General features: G+C 42.2%; 1 protein-coding gene across 1 annotated transcript in view; it reads right to left on the bottom strand.

Moving 5' to 3' along the window:
- The window catches only part of Vps13d (vacuolar protein sorting 13 homolog D), a 227,482-nt gene that overhangs the window by 89,540 nt on the left and 117,779 nt on the right, over nucleotides 1-20,163 (bottom strand). Inside the window, 8 exon segments of the mRNA XM_034502521.2 lie at nucleotides 2,856-3,004; nucleotides 5,159-5,255; nucleotides 6,105-6,254; nucleotides 11,135-11,284; nucleotides 12,142-12,258; nucleotides 14,551-14,730; nucleotides 17,760-17,868; nucleotides 18,678-18,841. Coding sequence (XP_034358412.1) covers nucleotides 2,856-3,004; nucleotides 5,159-5,255; nucleotides 6,105-6,254; nucleotides 11,135-11,284; nucleotides 12,142-12,258; nucleotides 14,551-14,730; nucleotides 17,760-17,868; nucleotides 18,678-18,841 — 1,116 coding nt within the window.

Raw genomic sequence — 20,163 nt, 5'->3', positions numbered from 1 at the left:
ATCTGGCAACAATGTACCTCAGTGTAAATCTGGATAGGCACCCCCCCTCCCCAAGGTTTCTGACAGCTTCACTCCTGCATGGGAATCCAGAGAATGGAGGCAATTGTTCCTTCAATACTAAGACAGGGTTACCTTTTAGTCAGACTCCTGTGGCTGCTGCTCAGGGAGAGGGCTCCATTTCCTAAGTACATGTTCTTCGTGATTCCAGATTCATCAAAAAGAGCATATTGCTCTTCCTAAGAGCTCCTAATAAAGGCCTGTTACTCTGTTAGAAAACTCTGAAAAAATGATATTGTCTTAGGAGTCCCAGACTCCAGGAGGAATACTCAAGGTATGGTAACATGGTGACTTCCACAAGCCCAGAGCTCACCTCTGAAGTCCCAATCCCAACATCCTCCTGAAACATAGGTATGTCATGGCATCTGTGCTCTAAATGCTCTTGCAGTAGAATACCAGAAAGATAGTCCACCTGAAGGACTGACTTCACTCCAGCAGAGCACATACAAGTACCATTGAGACTGCAGACAAATGGCATTGATACCACAGGACTACAGAGGACACATGGCATCAGTACCATAGGATTGGGGACCAGGCACTTCTGCTGGGAGCACTGAGAGGAATGCTGGGGTCTGTGCTCTTTAACAAGATGATTTTAAATCAAGAAGTCTTCCACTTGCAGGAAATGCTTAGCATTGGCTTGCTGGGTGAGAGCCAAGTGTTCTGGGGGAACAGACTTTATCAAACAAACCCATTCCAAAGGTCACATAAGTCAAGTGGATACTTGTGGATATTAGCAAGACAGTAGTTTTCCCATGGTTTTCCCCTCACTCCCAGGCTAATTATAAGCATGTTCAGCCTCCTGGGAACTACAACATTAGGGCAGATTGAGCAGCAAAGTGGTGAGGGGAGAAGTGCACTGTACCTCTCTATTCTCAAGACGCTGCCCCTGGCCCCAGCTGGCCCTTCTTTGTCTGCATTCACTGAAGCCATCACCCCTATCATAGCCTTATCTAGAGGCTGAACTGAGCAGAGAGCTGTCTCATCACCTACAGATCTATTTTAGGAGTTGGCAGGCTGTGGCACATGAGGACCACACGTGTGTTCTGTCAAGTCCACAAGGCTAGGTTTTTCTTTTGTTTTGTTTTTTAATGTGAATTGGTTGTCAACATTTAAAAACTAGGAGATTACATATAAAAATGCAGACTTCAAGCTTCTCTTTAAAAACCTGGGTTCACACTCCCCCAGTGCAGCAATGGGCTGCAGTGGGGCTGTGCTGACACTTCTCATGCAGCTATGTACTAGACTAAATAAAGGTCCTCTGCATCTGCAGGCTGACCCTGCAGCCGAACTGGCATGGGCATCTGAGCCCAGCACTGCAGGATCACAACCCATTTTACCTATCTAGATATTCCTCTGTGGAGAGAGGGAGAGGGGCCATCTTGCATCTTCTGAGAGAAAGAAGGAGGGAAAGTGTGTGGTCAATGGGAAGAGGGAGGGATGGACAACTGTCTTTAAGCACAGCACAAGGGAGAACCAGAAGCAATGGCTGCCAGTCTGAGGCAGACTTAGGAGTCAGAGTAAGGCAAGACATTTCAACAAGCACCTGACCCTGCACCTGCTTCCAGCAGCACCTTGCTACTAACCAGGCTGAAGAAATAAGACCATGAGCTTTAGTCTCCCCACCTACCAAGCAAGGACACCATTGAGGACACCTGTTGTGGATAGCCCCGGCCTTGTATTTTGATACTAATTCCCCTTTCTTGTGAAGGGCAGCAGAGGAGGTGTGAATCATTACACAGGTGATTTCTAGTGAACCTTCTGTCCATCTTAATTTGTTAAATAAAGGCTGGAGCCAGTGATTGGGCAGAGGAAGGGGAGGTGGAGATATAAAAGTTGGTGAGAAGAGAGCAGGGGGGAGGACGACTGGAGGAAGACAATGGAGGAGGAAGACAATGAGGAGAGAAGAAAGAGAGGACGACTGGGGAGAAGAGAGGAGAGAGAGGATGACAGAGGAGGATGACTGGGAAGCAGGAGGTAGAAGAACAAATGCAGGGTCTGGAAAACCCTTAAATTATAAGGGTCTCATAGCTGGGGAACAGAGTAGTGTAGGGGTATCTGCCCAATCTAGGCTTACAGAATATATTCATAATTACTGAGTTGTGTTTTTATTGACCGGTCCTATTCGGGTTGGAGACTTAAATATCTCCCACTACAGACAACCAGTCTAATGACAGCTTCACCTATGTGCCAGTGGGCAGCACAGCAGAGTGCAGTGCAGAACCCAAACATGACAGACTTAGATTTGAATGTAAGCCGCTCCCTTCCTTAAAATCTGCCTTGTTACTAAAACTGAAGGTGTTGCTAAGGCTGTAGTGGCCACCTGTGGATCAAGATGGCTAATAGGAGGAATACGTCCTGAAGCTGCCCAAGGCCACCTCCCAGCAAGCTTACAGCTGAATCTCCTTCAAAGGTGGCAGACCTTCCTAGTGACACTTACCCCAGTATAAATAGATACTTAGAAGACAGCAAGAGAGATCTGGGCAGTGGGTCAAAAGAAAGGCTGTCTTGGTTTCAGTTTCTAAGACCAGGACCAAGCCCAGGAAAAAAGGTTTCTACTGCTCTGAGGTAAATCTAGAGCCATCTAAAGAACAGATGAGTGTTAGATCATCCACTTTTATCCTTTTTGGTAATATCTTGATCTTCAGCAAAGTTATGTCCAAACATAAGACAAAAAGAGTGTTACACAAGTGAATGAACACCTATACAAGGAAATAAATGCTGAGGATGCTAATTCCAGACAGGGATAATGAACAATCGACATGCACTCCCATGGAGAGTGGCAGCTGCAAGCTCACCTTAAGGTCCAGCGGCAGCTTGTTGGAGGTGAACACACTGAGCTTGATCTGGGGAATGCTGATCTTGAGGTTCTCAAAGTAGTATCGAGTTGGAGCCCGCCCCTGCTCTGCTGTCTTCTCATGGATGTTTTCATCGTACTTTTCCACCTCTGATCCAAAGGCGTAAGAAACAAAACCGAAAGCTGTTGGCATCGTCATTCAAACATGTGTGACCTCACCTAAAAACCTACACAAACAAAATGTAGTCTTCTCACTTTCTTAGTTTCTTTGGGCTCAGCAATGCATACAATGTGCAGATGCCATTTCTATATACATTGGTTATACAAAGGTAGGTTAGCTTCATCCGTTAACCTGTGACTCTGAGCCACCCAGCACACAGTATCTTAGAAAGCCAAAGATCACAGGTTCATTTGCTGGCCACAGACTTTCCAGAACTACTGCTGTCATAACAAGTACTCATGATCTAGGTCATACAAATCTAGAGTGCAGTACAACTGAGCCAAAAAAGACACTCTCGACATAAATAACACTATGAGGAATAAAAACAGTTCCTAAGAAAGTGCTGGCACAGCATCCTCCCGAGCAGGGCAAATCTCAGAAGCAGATAATCGAGGCAGAGTTTCTAATTGCCAGTCCAAGAGTACAAAGGAGGGACATGGGGTAGAATGGCAATGCACTCTTTGCATGGGAGGATGCACATGTCCATTCCCATTGGCTTCTGGTGCCTCCAAAGGAAAACCAGAGAGAATGCTCACAGCTACCTTGCACATTCCCAGTTGAAGCTGCCATGAGTTCTACTCAAAGTTGAAGGATGCTTTAAAGAAGACCTGCCTTCCACAGTCAACTGGCTACTGAAAGTAGAGATAGCATAATGACCTGTAGACAAGGTCTTCCCAAAAGTTTAAGTTTCTCTGTGCAAGGCTTTAAAAAAGTTCCAAGAGAGATTTACCCATGACCCATGAAACCTGAAGTGAATCTTATTTGGAAGGAGCCAAACAGAACACCTGGATATTGGGCACTCGGGCGACTGTGTAACTCCAAATAAACTGGAGCCTGAGCCAATTGCAAAGCACAGGATAATCAGACAGGGCTTGTTCTTTGTGCCAAATGGTTGTCTCCTTCTCTTTTTTACTTTCTTTCTTTTTGAGGCACTAAGGACAGAGCCAAGTACCCCATGCATGCGACCTGCAGGAAGTAGCACTGAGCAAAATCCCTAGACAATCCTAAATGTTCTAAAAGGTTAATCCCATCTTCTTTGATATGATGCTCAAGATTTAAAGCTCAATTCTAAATCTATATTATAAAGACAAAAATATTTTTCTTGCATTGTGGGTATGTATATGCATTTTCCCTCTAGCCCACATGGTGGACAAATGCAGCCAGCAACAGGCTAAAGAATGTAAGATCATGAGTTTGAGCATGAACTACAAAGACTGTCTCAAGACAAAAAACTAGCCAAGTGGCTAGAAAGATGACTCAGCAGTTAAGAGTGCTTACTGCTCTTCTAGAGGACCTGGCTCAGTTCTCAGCAGCCAAATCAGGCCAGCACACAACTACCTATAACTCCAGAGGATCTGATCCCTCTCTGGTCTCCACAGGTACCCGTACACACAGGGAGGATACTTATACACACATGCACACAAAATAAATCTTTGAAACAGGTTGATGTGCATCATTGATGTCTTTTTTAGCTGGAACCATCTAAGAGCAGGAGAAGGGGCTGTGAAGAGGAGGCTACACAGACAACAGCTGAACTCTCCCTTCAGATCTGCAAGAAGCTTAGGCTTTCTGATAGTGATCTGACTTCCTTTCCAAAGGTCAAAGGACAGCAACAAGAAACCTTTGTAATGACATTAAAGGACAAGGGTACAGACGTTAAAAATTAATAATTGTGGTTAGCCAGTTTTTTCAAACTAAACCAAAGCAACTGCCAAAAAGGCATTTCTGACTCTTGGCCCTGAGCTGGTTTCTAAAGGATGGCCATCATTCCGTTCCATGAGAGCAGAAGGATAGAACTTGCAAAGTAAAGGAGGGTGCACTGTTTCTTAGCATCAAGTCATTGGACATTCCAGGATGCTAAGACCCTCTCAGGCCAGTCTAGTTCCTGGATATAACTCAGACAACAAGCAATTTTGGGAAAAAAGCTGCTAAACCCCAAACCTGAGATTGCTAGCTCAGACTGGGAGGCAGAGAGCCAGCTTTGATGGTGTCTAGGGACTGTCTAGGGTGTCTGTGCTTTACAAACAGAGTAACACGTTACTGTGGGCCAATCCCAGGGAGAAGCGTAGAGTGACCAGCTTTACCTGATTCTGCCTGATCGTAGCCAAAGAAACTTAGTAGCTTGAGTAGCAGTTTCTCCTCAATTTGTACTGTGAACCTCTGAGCCGTGACCATCAGGTGCTAGAGAGAAAGAAAGTCATGTTTACATTGAAGCACCAAAGCAGCTTTCATTTGTGCCATGAAGCAGGTCCCAGTGAGGTAGGCAGGCAGACATGATAGTTTCTGCTACTAAGGAAGGCAGAGGCAGGAGGTGTGCTTGAGCCCAGCAGTTCCAGATCAGTCTGGGCAGCAAAGCAAGAACCTGTTTGTGTGATTTAATGATAAATGACTTACAGCTCACCTTTCTTTGCTTGTTAGAGTGAGCAGAACTCCAGGTGTTCAGTGGACATTTTGCCACCTTGCTTGATCCCTAGGGCTTCACCAGTGAGCAGAAACTACATGACTGGATTTGTGGCAGAGGTACAGGTTGGCCTGCTCCCATCAGCACTGGTGACAAAGGACTAGAAAGAGGGTTCTGGCTTTTACAGCTTGTTGCTATCACAGCAAGCTTCTACTTTGGGAACCCCCAGGTCAGAAAGCTTCCTTACTTTTAACTCTCTGCTGTTAGTATACTCATGGCAGTTTACTTAGTACATTATTCCAAGGACAGACTCCACATAGCTCTCCAGAATTATCTCTTGACTACTCAACATTCAGAAACAGACCACAGCAGCCTGCAAGATACTGCTTCATTCAGAAATGATGCTTCTGGCCTCCCTGAATTCAGTACTACCAAGGTTGCTGACAACACAACTGAAGATACAGGATGCCAAGAAAAGGTGCTCTGAACATTTCCCTCAATGGTCATACAAAAGCCACATGTGGCTCGGCCCTGAGAGCCACCTTTGTGCACACAGTGGGCAGGCCTGACCGTGAAAGGGCAAGTGTGCCTCCTACAGGCCATTGTCCCCAGCCTCCCTGCCAGCCCACCTTGTAGATGTTGGTCAGCGCGCTCTTACTGGGGAACTTCACTGCATTGACTTGCACAGCAGGACCTGTCTCAATGACCTCGTTCTCATTGTTCAGCGGGGTCACATAGAGCATGAAGGGCTGAGTAGTACCAATGAGCTGATTGTCCACCTGAGGCAGGAAAAACCAACAAAATAGAAAGAAGACAAGCTGCTTATTGTTTTTACATTTGGTGCCTCATGCCACACAGGCTATTCAGAGTCCCTTGACTACTCTGCCACCTCATATCTACAGAGCGCGCGTGCGCGCGCACACACACACACACACACACACACACAGCAATAGATTGAATCTAAGAGCAGTGGTGGTGACGATGATGGGCAAAGTGATACCAGCAATCCCAGCACTGAGAAAGTGGAGGCAGGAGAACTGAGCACTGGAGGCTAGAATGTACTATACAGTGAGTCTGTGCCACAAAAATAACAACAGAGTGGGCAAGATGGCTCAGCAGGTAAAGGTGTTTGCTGTCAAGATTGAATTTAATATCTAGGATCCATGTGGTGGAAGGAGAGAATTGATTCTCTCAAGTTGTTTCCTGAACTCCACAAACATATTCTGCCATATGCACACACATAAATGCACAAAGTAAATAAAAACTGAATTGGCAATAACAACATAGTAATAACAGAAATAAAAAGGGAAGTTATAAGACTAAGACATGACTTAGTGAAGACTAAGAAGTTTCCTCAATTTAGCTACACTACAAAATATTCATATTTAAAACCTCGTATTTAACACAATAAACAGACACAATATTTGCTAATAAAAATAATTTCAAAATAGAAAAATAAAACCCTTAAAGCATCAAATGAGAAGACCTGTCATGTCAAAAACCGGTCAACATATGCATCACAACCTGCAGTGCCCAGCACTGTGTTGGTCAGCATACATGTGACACCTAGGTACAAGCTTCAGCACACTGTCCCTAGCAGATAGATGAACAAGTACAGAACAGCCCTTGCCTAAGATGACCAATGATAGAAATGGTTCCATCTAGGCCCATTTTGCTCAAGGCTAGTGTTCTTCCTGCTATGCTATTGATGCTTCTCCCTTGTTCCAAACACCTTATAAACAAGAGAGCAGAGACCTTGGACATCTGCAAGCTCTGAAGGTTGAATGGTCTCTTTAGCCTCCAAAGACATCTTTTGATTTCACTGATTTTTTTTCTACTGCAGTTATTTATTCTAGTTCATGGATTTCAGATGTTTAGCTTTTCTTTCTGTGTTTACCTGTTCTCTTTCAATTTTTCTGGTTTTCAACCTTTGTGTCAGTATATGCATGCAGGTGTGAATGACGTGTATTCATAGGGTCACATGTGTGGAGGTCAGAAGACAGTCTTGGATGTCAGTCCTTGCTGTGTTTGAGACTTTTGTTCATCACTGCATATACACAATTGGTTGGAGTTTGCATGCACATGCATGTGGAGGTCAGATATCTTGTGGGAGTCAGTTCTCATCCGACCTGAAAGCAAGCTCCCTCATCTACTGAGCCACCTCACCAGCTCTCTTCTACACACTTTAAGGTTCTGATCAGGTGTGTCTAACACGCAGGCTGGGACAGCTACAAATGCAGCACAACATGAGATCGTCAACTTATTAAAACATTCTGAGATTTTCTTTTTTCTTTTTACAATTTCTTTCTTTGTAAGTCAATTGCACAGTTCTCAAGTGAGGCTTCTGGAGATGACACAGTGTCACAATGTCAGAAGGCTAGAGTCTGTGATTAGACGTATCAGTGTTCACATGTGTCATGTCCTCTTGATTAATTAATTCTCCTATCATTAGGAAATTACCTTCTTTATCTCTGCTAATATTCTTTGTTCTGACATTAATCAATGTGACTCCTACTTCCTTCCACATGACTAGTTAAAGTGTAGTATGCCTCCCCACCCCCTTTTAGGCCCTTTTAACCTATTTGAGTCTTTATAGCTAACAAGTGTGGGGGAGGTTGGAGACAGGGTCTCACGACATAACACATGCGGACCCTGAACACATGATCCTCCTACCTAAGCCTCCAGCCTGATTACAGGACTTTTCTTGTGGCCCGCTTTTATGCAATCTGACCACGTTGATCTCACTGACATTAATTGGCACCATTAAGTCTTTGTCTGCCATCTTGCTATGGCTTGCTATCTGTCTCATATGTTGTCTTCCCCATTTTCTACATTCTCTTCGATTCACCAAGCACTTATCATTCTACTTTATTACTTACCTACAATTATTATTATTTTGGGAGGAGTTACAGTATTTAACTCATTATGTTGGTTTACCATTAAATGACATCGTACTACTTCATATACAAAAATCACAGTGCTAAACCTGCAGACTTCATGCCATAGTTGTTGATCATTTTACTTCTTTATGTGGTACAGACACCATATCACAGTGTTGTTATGTTTGTCTAAGCAACCATTACCTCTTGAGGAGATTTACTTAAGAAGCCTAGTTTTGCATGTTTTTCATGTCCTCACATCAGGTTTTCTTCTCTCCTTTGTGCTGATTCAAATTTCATTAGCACCGTTTTCTGTCTGCTGGGTAATGTTCTTTAATGCTTTTGGAAGCTGTGGTCTTAGATAATGAATCCTTTTATCATTTCTGTGTCTAAGAACATCTTCACTTCATCCTTTGTGGTTGTTTCAATGAGAATAACAGGTGCCTGTATTTGAATATCTAGTCCCCAGTTCAGGGAAGCATTAGGTTGTTAAAGGAGGTGTAGCCTTATTGGACAAGTTGTACCACTGAGTTTAAAAGCCCATGCTAGGCTGTCTCACTATCTGCCTGAGGCTTGTGGATGAGGATACAAAGCTTTTGGCTACTTTTTCTGAACCTGTCTGCCACCACGCTCCCATGATAACAAACTAAACTCTGAAACTGTAAGCAAACCCCCAGTTAAATGCTTCCTTTTATAAGAGTTGCCTTGGTCATGGTATCTCTTCACAGCAATACAACAATGACTAATTAAGAAACCCTTATTTTTGAAACATACTTTTTCTGGGAGTTGCTTTCTGCCTGCTTTCAACACTTCAGGGTGTTGCTGGCCATGTTCTCATTTGCATTTTTTCCCAACAAGAAATCTATTGTTATCTTTGTCATCTTAGCTTTGTTCTTTCATATATAATATTTTTATCCATGATTAACTTTACTATTCCTTGTATATAAACTACGGCATCTCATAGTTGGTTCAAGGCGCCTTGTATACTAAGATCCATTAATCTTTTAGCCTATAAAGCAGTGTGGTATTTGTACACAGGCACACACAGCCTCCTGCACATTTTATAGCCTTTAATGGCTTTCAGTGCCTCATCCAATGTAAGTGCTTGTTAGGCTTTGTTTAGGAAACAATGATATGGAGAAAGCTCTGGATATGTTAAGCACAGATATGAAGCTCACAGGTATGGAAGGCCAACTGGAGTTCCTATCCAGGTTGTGTGTTCTACACATCCAGTGAAATTTTCATTTCTTGAAGTCAGTTTTTATTTCTATATCTTTATTCAACTTTTTAACAAACAAAACTCCAGTTCAGATAACAGTTTTAATATGTTCTAACGACTTTGTTAGTGCTGGGTCTATTCTGAAAGCATTCTCATCTTCACCGTGTGCTGCTTCTCATCTACACGCATGGTGCTTGCTTACAGCCTGTCAGTTTTGCCTTGTTGGGTGCTTGACATGTCTGCACCCAAATACATTATGAGGTCTGTGGGGAACACAGTCCATTTCCTGGGATACTGGTTGATCCCTCAGCTCTTCCTTTCATGATTTTCAAGACAGGGCCAGAGCAGCATTCAATCTGTGGCCAATAAATGACAGAGGCGAGACTTGCCTGAGATTCTTCTCAATGCCCTACACATTTTGGGGTTCCAGTGCAGCTCACAGCCTGCTCCCTCAGATCCTCCTGGATGAGTAGCTTCTCCATATAGATCGGCCCTCTGCCAAATCTCTTCCTCTGCTGTGGACTTAGCTGTCAGTCTCTGTGGACAATCAGTTCTGTCTTCTCAATGCTTCCACTCCCCAAGCCTCTGTTCCAGCCTCCTCTCCAAGCACCATAGCCTGGAAACTTCTCAAGCTAAGCCAGCATGAGTTTCATCTCTTTTATTTCCCAACTTGTATGGGTCACTGTCCTTTGTGGTCAGATGTCCAGTGTTCTGAAACTGTTATTATTTCCTGTGGATTTAGGGCTTATCTCAATAGGAAAATAAAGCCAGTCTCAGTTACTCCATCTAGCCTGGAAGTAGAAGTCAGACCCTGTTGTTTATCCCCACAATGACCTAAACTCCTCCTGGAGAAGGCTACCTGACTCTGTTCTTTTTGTCTAAGCCCATATGATGGGAAAACTGTCACTGGTGACAGGGCCTGACAATGCAAAGCCTGATAACCCAAGTTCAAGTCCTAGGATCCAAGTAAAGGAGGAGGGTGAGAACCGACTTTGTCCCCTGACCTCCACATGCACACTGTGTGTGCACTAGCTACCATTAGTTAACTCCCATTAGCTAACTAAGCTATTTATACATCAGCCAGAGAATCAGGAATTCATCTTAGTTTGTATTACCAGGCATAATGACCATTCTTTTGTTGATAGTACTCAGGAGGCAGAGGCAGGCAGATTCTCTGTGAGTTCCAGGCCAGCCTAGTCCTTACTATATAGCAATCTATATAGTAAGTTATAGGCCAGCCAGAGCCACACAGTTAAGATTCTGTCTCAAAAACATAGAAATTTGTGAGATGCATTCAGGTGGAAGCTTTTCACAGAAAGATTCTTTTAAAGATTAGATATTTCATCCATGGAAAGATAGCTCAGTCATAAAGAGTACCCGTGGCTCTTGCAAAGGACCGGAGTATGGTTTCCAGCATCCATACTGAGTGGTTCATGACTGCCTCTAACTGCAGATCCAGGAGGACAGCTCTGTCTTCCCTTGGCACTGGCACTCATGTATATACATGCACACACAGATACACACATAAATGAGCATTAAGACAACACTCTCATCCTAGTACCTGCACATCTTGTATGCTAAGCTCAAGCATGTGACTGGCTGCCAGCTGAGTGTAATGGATGTTGATTCCTGTCAGGCTTGCAAAGACCAGTTCTTCTGGGACTTTGTTAATTAAAGAAACACCAATTCCACCTTCTAACCGCACAAGCACCTGAAAGGAAATCAAAACCCTGTCAATTATTTATAACAGGGCTCACGGAAGCCATAGGAGTACACAAACATGAACAGCTTTCAGTCTCTCTTCTCTTTACCTCTCAATAGAATAAAACCAATACAGAGTTTTGACAGTCACCTTTCTAGCTCAAATGTCCCAATCTCCCTAGAAGCCAAGCCTTCCACTTTGGATGGACTCCTCGGTCAGGTCACACCAATGGGGTGTGAGGCCACTTTACCTAGAACACACAGATGCTGCGCAGTACAGGAGAGTGATTATTCTAGAACCTCTTTCCTTGTTAGGTTATTCTGTGTATTTTCATAGCACCTGACATGCATTTCACAATCCATACAGGCATTTGATTAAACACTGTTCACCAAGATCAAGTAAGCATGCTCCCTCAAGCTAATCCCATCTCAACCTCAAGCTTGTCATTCTCTTCCCAAAGCCCAAAGACAAAGGAGGAAGGATTTGAGTCAGATGGAGGGAAAAAAGTCAAATATCTTATTCTCTAAATACTATTAAAATTTGGATCATTCAGCTTCCTTTCTGTCATCTAGAAGAACATCTGTTACTCTGTGATTCCACCTAAGCTGCAGATATCACTTACATGACATAAACACATGAGTGGTAACAGTAAACACAATGAAACAGCACCCCACAGTCAAGAGTTCACATAATCACCAAGTAAATTCTCAAGCAACTGGTGACCAAGAAAGTTAATCTGAAGCCTTTTAAAAACTTACAGTCTGGCTGGCAAGATGGTTCAGTGGGTAAAGGTGGAAGAAGAGAACTAACTCTTGCAAGTTCCCCTCTGATCTCACACACATGAATACATGTGTAAGTAAACTTACTTCCAGCTCCTGATGTGTGTCTGGATTCCTCAGTTTCTGCAGCTCCTGCTCTGTAACAGGAAGTTCCTCCATTTCATATGATGAGCGCTCACTTTTCCGCTGGCAGAAGTCTGTTATCTGAAGTCAAAACCGAACAAAAGGAGGGCTCACACTTCCATGCCAACTATTGGTCAAGAGTCTAGTCACTATATGCCCAGGAAAACCATAGAAGCTAATGGCCTCCCGGGCTGCTAGAGTAAAATAGGCCTCACAGAGCAAGGACAGGCCTCACAGAGCACAGGTAGGCCTCACAGAGCAAGATAGGCCTCACAGAGCAAGGACAGGCCTCACAGAGCAAGGACAGGCCTCACAGAGCAAGGACAGGCCTCACAGAGCAAGGACAGGCCTCACAGAGCACAGGGAGGCCTCACAGACAGGCTTGAGAGGGCATAGGAAGGCTTCACAGAGCACAGGCAGGCCTCAGCAGTTCAGTTCCTTTTGCCTCTGTAAAGTGGTATTACAGACTGATTATGGTGTGGAGCATGATGTGTTGTATCAGAATACTCACATAATACTCCACTGTCTTATTTCCCTCAGCTCTCTATTAATCTATGACTGATGCCTGCATCTCCAACACATATCTCACCTTGAGCTCGGAAGTCACAATGGCTTTTGGATGTCATCACAGAGAACCATGTTAACTTGGCCTAGCAAGTGCCAGTTTCTGTTTCCCTCAAATCTCCTGTGCATTTTGCTTAGTGATGTGGACCTTTATTCCCCACTTGCTGCCTAGAACAGATTCATTCCTAGAGGCCACTTTGCCTCAGGCCCCACCCCACACTCAGTCACTGAGCACTCAGTCAGCTTCCTGTGGATTGGCTTCTCTTCCCCACATACAGCACTTTGCTCTAAGCCACCATTTCTGATCATCATGCCAGAGCCTCTTAGTTGGGCTTTCTCTGCCTCCAATCTTTTTAACACTGAAGCCAATGAGTTATCTCAGATCAATCCTTATCACGACAACCCCCGACTCCTGCCTGCCTCAGACTAAACATTCTACCATTAGTTTGAATCTCAGGGTCTAATCCTGTCTCTAGACTTATTTCTTACCATATGCCAATATCAGCCTATTCACTTCTCAGCTTCCCAAATAGTATATAACTGTGATAGCTAGTATTGGTTGTCAACTTGACTACATCTGGAATTAACTAACACCCAAGCAGTTGGGCATACCTGTGGAGGTTTTCTTAATCAATCATTTGAGGTTCAAAGATTCATCCTAAGTCTGGGCCATGTCTGATGGCAGTCTATATAAAAGAACATGGAATAAGGAAGGTTTTTTTTTTTTTTTTTTTTTTTTTTTTTTTTTTTTTTTTTTTTTTTTTTTTTTTTTTTTTTTTTTTTTTTTTTTTTTTTTTTTTTTTTTGCCTGCCTCTCCTCTCTCCTGCTGCTAAAGTGTTCCTTTGCTGGTATTAGAATCTACCTCTTCAGGATCCCAGTGAGTACTGAAGACCAGCTGAGTTGAGGCATCCAGTCTTGTGGCTTAACAACTCCAGACTCTTGGCCCTTCAGGCAGGATAGCCACTGATGGACTAGCTAGGCCACAGCCTATATGACACTCCAATAAATCTGCTTTTAATATCCATACATATATTCATTTTAGAAGTTTTGCTCCTCTAAAGAACCCTAATACAATAACTTCTTATGTTTATCCCTCAGCAGCTGTCTGTGCTTCTAAGGTAAACTATGAAGATGGGATTCAGACCGTCGGCTCATTGTCACATGCTTAGTACCTGAAATGCTGCTTGCTTCTAATAGCTGCTGGGAAAATTACTTCTGTATGAACATGCCCAACATGGTGAAGCCCCTCTGCCTTGCCTTCTCTACCAGGTTCACTCTTTCTGTGATCTTCCTGCTCTTTGAGTATTATATCTTGTAGGCACTCCATCAGCCTCAAAGCCCAGGACCTTCACTCCCCTCACCCCTCCCTTTGTGACACCATTGTACTTGTCTGGGTAGAAAAGCTCCTTTTCTGGGGAGTCATTCATCAATTGTTTTAAAAATGAGTATAATAATTAACTACACTGAGAATACCTCTCTGCATTTTTCTTATCTTTTTAAATTCTTAAATGTTGGAGATAAAGGTCTCCTCGTGTAACCAGGCCGGCCTTGAACTCAAGTGATCCTTGTGCGGCATCCTCTTGAAAACATTATGAGCAAGCACACCCGTGCCCGGTAAGTGCTAAGCAGTTTTAGACTTTGCTTAACTTGATGTTTGCACTCACTTCCATGTGAGCTCCCATACTCCTCTGTAATGGAGACCAAGCCCATACAGCACGCAAATACACTAAAATAAATACTTGTTAAACAGCTGACCATTCGGGTGGGGAGAAAGGACGTGGGCTGTGTGGGGGTCCTTCTCATTCTTACCTGGAGTGCTCTCGTTGGTCCATCTGGGGTGACTCTTATGGACAACATTCCAGAACCAGGCCTCATTTTTTGGTTAGCAAACTGTTGTTCTGGTGGAACTGGACCCAATAGCTCCACAGACGAGTCAGGACCCAGCACAACTTCAGCCCCGTCAAACAAGCCAGAAAGCCCTCCTTTGGCCTAAAAGATGTCAAAATAAAAATGTATAAGAAAAGGCCAAAGCACAAACTTGGACAATTCTACATACCATCTAGGTAACAAATGAGTTAAATATCTCCTTTGAGGAGCCGCAATTTGTTAGTCTTGAAATTTTTTTTTTTTTAAAAGTAGGACTGTATGTAATGAATGGCAAGGTAAGTTTACTGCATAAACATGGAAAGTTACATGCACACACAACAAGAGGTAACCCCACAAAGAAAGTGGTTGTCTTTACTCCACCTTATAGCAAGTCTTAATCACTAAAAATACGTTTATAAAGTAGCCAAAGCCAGCTCTGCTTCTTTGAGAACTATCATTGAAGTTTGCCTAAAAACCTTAAGTATTATAAAACTGATCATTTATCACTTAACTTTCCAAGTAAAAAGCCAGTTCTAAAGCAAAAACTCCCCCTATGCTGAAGGCAAAGCACCAAATAGGCCAAGTCAATGGCACTTTCCAACTATAATACGGACTGAAACGCAGTTTGGCGAGCTTTTGGCAAAAGTCACAGTCCTGCTATGTTCCTCACAGGAAACACAGGTCTACAGGGCAAGGCCCAGGGGAACATGCCAAAGACTAGAGAGAACAAATATAGCAATATTTGGTTTCAGAACGTGGCCTTACTCTTTTGCCTGGGCAACCTTAAACTCATGGTCTCCTAAACAGACTGTAGGTCTGCACCACCATGCCCAGCCATCTTTGTTCATTTTAAATACTGAGACATATAGGGCAGGTTTCAATACAATGAAAGCCTTTCATAAGGGTAAGTTTAGAAAGTACATATATAACTTGAAAAGGGCAGGTCAGAAAATGTTTGCAAGTCTTCTATTGCTGTACTTAGCATAGGAATGAAACAAACCCAGTTCCCTATCCAAAACACATTCACAGCAAAGAAATGGTGGGCAGATCCAGGAAACAACAAACACTGAACGGGGATTTGGGTGGAGGGAAAATGCTCCACGAAAATTGGAATTACGTGGGCTTTAAAAAAAAAAAAAAAAACTAGAAGTAAAGTCAGGGTCAGACCCGGAACCCACCAATTATAACAAGCCTTCTTTTGCCTCTAGAAGTCTGAATTGTGTTGCTAATTGAAAATCCCAAATCCACTCCAGATGTGAGCTTCACATAAGTAAGCAGCTGGCCTTTGATGAGAAATGCTCAGGGCCACAGAGGTAAAGAAAATAAATCTCACCAAACAGAAGAGGCTTCTTATGGCTGTACACAGCACCATGTGAGACTGACTCCACTGAGGAGAGAAACACTGACTATGCTGAGGACCTGCTGCTGGACTGTTGTGTTGTGTGAGTCCCATGAAGGGCAGACCTGCATACACAGTCACTGTGCAAGCTACCCTTCCACCTGAGCACCTCAGATACCTGGCCCAAAGAAAGAAAAGGCAGAAATCTATATGTCTGACGATTAGTTTACCAAGTACAGACTTGTTTATAAAGTACATGGAAATTTATCCTGCCATAGACTGGCTGAGTTCAGGACAAAGAAAATTGTCTAGCTGTCTTGTCTGTCATATTTGCTACAATAAAATGCTAATTTTGATACCACTAAGAATGTAGCAATAAGCAAAATCAAAAGCATGTATATAAACAAATTGGTTATATAATACCAAATAGCCTTGAAAACATATACACAAACGTAACACACACATGAATTTAAAAGAAAGCAAAGGGAGGATATGGGAAGGTTTGAAAAGATGAAAGGGGAAAGTGATGTAAATACAACATAATCTTGGAAAAATTACAAAGAAATGAAAGACTACTGGGAAAGCAATTACTGAAAAAGGAGGAGGAAGAGAAGGAAGAATGGCAGTGTATAACTCATGATCAGCTCCTAACCCTTTACAGAAGAATACTGTAGCTTCCAAGATCTAAAACTAACTACCCCCTAGTGTTAAGCTTTTAGTGCATACTTTTTCCCCTTCTTTTAAAAAGTAAGGTAAGAAATTTACGTCATCAGGAGAAAATTTTTTCAGAGGGAGAACAAAAGTAAAAAAAGCCATCACATAGGACAACTACTCCTAACACCCTTGCTCTGCCAACTTTAAGAACACCCGTGAAGGGGCTGGAGAGATGGCTCAGTGATTGAAAGAGCTTGCTGCTCTTGTAGAGGAACTAAGTTGCATTCCCAGCACCTACATCAAGTAGCATACCACCACCTGTAACTCTAACTCCAGGGACTCTGGAGCCCTCTTGTGGACTCTGCAGGCACCTGTACTACTATGTACACATACTTAAACATACATGCACACGCATACTGCATATACATAATTAAAATAAATCTTGAGCCATAGGTGTAGGAGCTGTGGGATTAGAAAAATTATAAGAGCCAGAATACCACAAATCTTGCTGAGAAATATTGTCTCCTATAAATGGATATATAGAGAGGACAGGAACAATGGCAATATCAATGAACATGTCAACATGGAAGGCGGAAGTTTTGTGGGTCCCACCCCCAGAGGAAGAACTATAGGCAACTAATGACTGCAAGGAGAAAGTCAACTGGAGATGAGTCACCTATATTAGTCATTAATGCAGAGTGGTCAGCCCTAAAAGCAGAGACACACAAAACCAAAAATGGATTCAGCAGGATGCATTTGTATATACTTGTGCATACATGTGTATTATGCATGTATCTAAGAATAATAATAAAGAAAAGGAGGCTATCAACTTGAAAGCTCTGGGAGCATGGGAAGGAGTGGAGAAAAGGTAGTGGGGGGGGGCAGAAGGGGAAAAGGGAAGGAAGAAATGATGTCATTCTATTTCAGTTACAAACACATTTTAAAACAAAGTAAGTCTTAAAAAAAAAGAAAATAACATTTCCCATGTAGGAACATACAGATGCACAGCAAAAGTTTCTTGACTACCTTAACAAAAATGAAGTAACTAGAGAGTCCTGCAATCTTGATTAATTTTTCCCATTTAATAATTCATTATATATAACATAGGTGAGGTTTTTGACCCTGAGAGTTGCAAATTAGGGTGTCAAAAGCAACTGACCTGAACAACCAGCCCATGCAAGCCACAGGTCAATTTTCCTTCATGGAAGCTCCAGGTCTGTGTTGTGCTGCGCCTACGATCTGGCTTTCTCAGCATCAGCGGCTCATATCTGGACAGAGACATACAATGAGGCCTCTGGGTAGAAGCCTAAGGAAAATTTGAGGCTCTGCCCCTCTGCTTACCAGCACCCCCACCCTGCAATCTAACAGGCATCATAGTCGAGCACAAGGAAAATCAAAAGAACAGAGTAGAGACCCAAAACACAGTAAAGACCCATCTTGCAGTCAGGTATAAGCTATCTACTGAACAGTTAAAATCTTCAACTGTCTTCAGGGTTCCATTTCTAAACATTTAACTCTGTGTCTTAAAGGATACATTTTTGGAAATAAATGAAGTAACAATTAAAATACAAACACAATGAGTTTATGGAGAAACTAATACATAAGTAGACAAAGTTACTATAAGTAATAACTTATAATAACTTATTTAACTGCTAATAAGTTAATAAGTAAGTTAAAATAAGTAATTCATCTAAACTGACCCCAGAGTTACTTACAAAAAACAGGTCTGAGTAGTGCTATTAAATTAATTCTTCTTGAAAGACTTAACATATTATTAGAAAAAAGAATAGAAACTTCAATTTTAGAGAACAAGGATAGACTGAAATTTTCAGTAAAATAAATGTTTATTTTCTATAAAATATCTTACTATTTGATCTTTCTTAACACCTGTATGGGTACTGTCACAACTTTAAAATTAAATACCTGAGAATTTGATAGGCATCAGTGATTAAGGAAAAAAAATCAAAATAATATACAAATTCTCACAACAGTTTACAGAACTTATTTTGAGGGGCAAATTCCTCAAATCTGAATTTGAAGATAATGAACTTGACTCAAAAATTATCCAGCAGATTACCTGTTGTCTGTCACGGCAGCCAGGCCAGCAATATCAAGGATAGCGGACCCCTCAATAGAGCGTGTGGCTGAGGGCTTGTTGGGGTTGTGGGGCACTGCAGAGCCCTCGTGGGCCAGCATTCCTGTCCCTGTCATTCTCCATAGCTGAGAGCGCTTTCCTGGTTCCTAACAGGCAGATACACAAAGATGTCGTCACAACTAGCCCTGTTCCTCACAATGGGCCAAGGAGGTTCTCCAGTTACCACTGGACTTAGATGTTTCCCTCACCACAAAAATACTTAACTAGATATTTCATCATTGTGAATTTCTAGTTAGATCAAGTATGAGAAACTCTTTTATTTTTTAATTTTTATTTTGCTATTAGTATACGTATGTGTGTATAATGTGTGTTGAGTGCCACCATGTGTGTCTAATGGTGCACATGTATGGAAGTCTAAGAACAATTCTCAGGAGTTGGTTCTCTCCTTTCACCATTAGATCTGGGGCTCAAACTTGGGTACTCAGGATTATGTGGTACACCCTAGCCAGATCACCAGGCCATACTAACCCCCTAAAACAAGCAACCAAAATTTGAAAGTGGTACAAAATTTTAAATCTTCGGGACTGGAGAGATGACTTCATGGTTAAGAACATGTGTACTCTTGCGGAGGACCCAAGTTTACTTCCCAACACCCATTTCAGGCAGCAAATCACAACTACTTGTAACTGAGATCTGAGGACCCTACATGAATTCCAAGGTAAGGTGCACTGATAAGTCCACAAGACCCAACAAAGACATACACAGGTATAAATAATTAAAATAAAATTTAAAGAAAATTTTATAACCTATACACCTAGTATTTTTCCTTTAAAAAAATATCAGAAGCCAATGACTGGCTAATCTCCTACCTAGCTATCCTGTCGGGATTCTCACTGTTCCATGTGATGATGATTTCAGGTGTCTTTAGACTAGAAGAGAGTGCAATTATCCCAAGAAGAGACACAATTCAGCACCTGTAACTGGCATTCCTGTAACTTGCTAGAGTGGGGATAGCAGCAGCCCTTACTCCTTTCAATGCTTATGGTCTCAACAGTTACAAATTGATTACAATCAAGTATTAGTAATAACTTATAATATTGGTTGAATTTAAAGTTTATTTTCTATTGATTATTATAAGTTATTAGTAATAACTTATAATATTGGTTGAATTTAAAGTTTATTTTCTATTGATTGCTTCTAATTTTCAATGCACTTTATATACTAAAAATACTTAAATACTGCAATTATACTTTCAGGTCTGTCACAGAAGTTTATTTACTCCATCGTATATTATAGGTAATAATACTTATTGAGAACCTGCTACAGGTCAGGCCTTGGTCTGAAGGATTTAGATACAGTAATTCATTTAACCCTGATAATAATCCAACAAAGTACACGTTGTCACCGTCCTTATAGAAGAGGATGTTATGGTTTGGGGAGAAGTAACTTCTCCATGATGCCAGAACCA

Source organism: Arvicanthis niloticus, chromosome 5 (genome assembly GCF_011762505.2).
Source record: "Arvicanthis niloticus isolate mArvNil1 chromosome 5, mArvNil1.pat.X, whole genome shotgun sequence".
NCBI lineage: Eukaryota > Metazoa > Chordata > Mammalia > Rodentia > Muridae > Arvicanthis > Arvicanthis niloticus.
The sequence above is the reverse complement of the archived record's forward strand: the minus strand, read 5'-3'. Positions and strand labels throughout refer to the sequence as shown.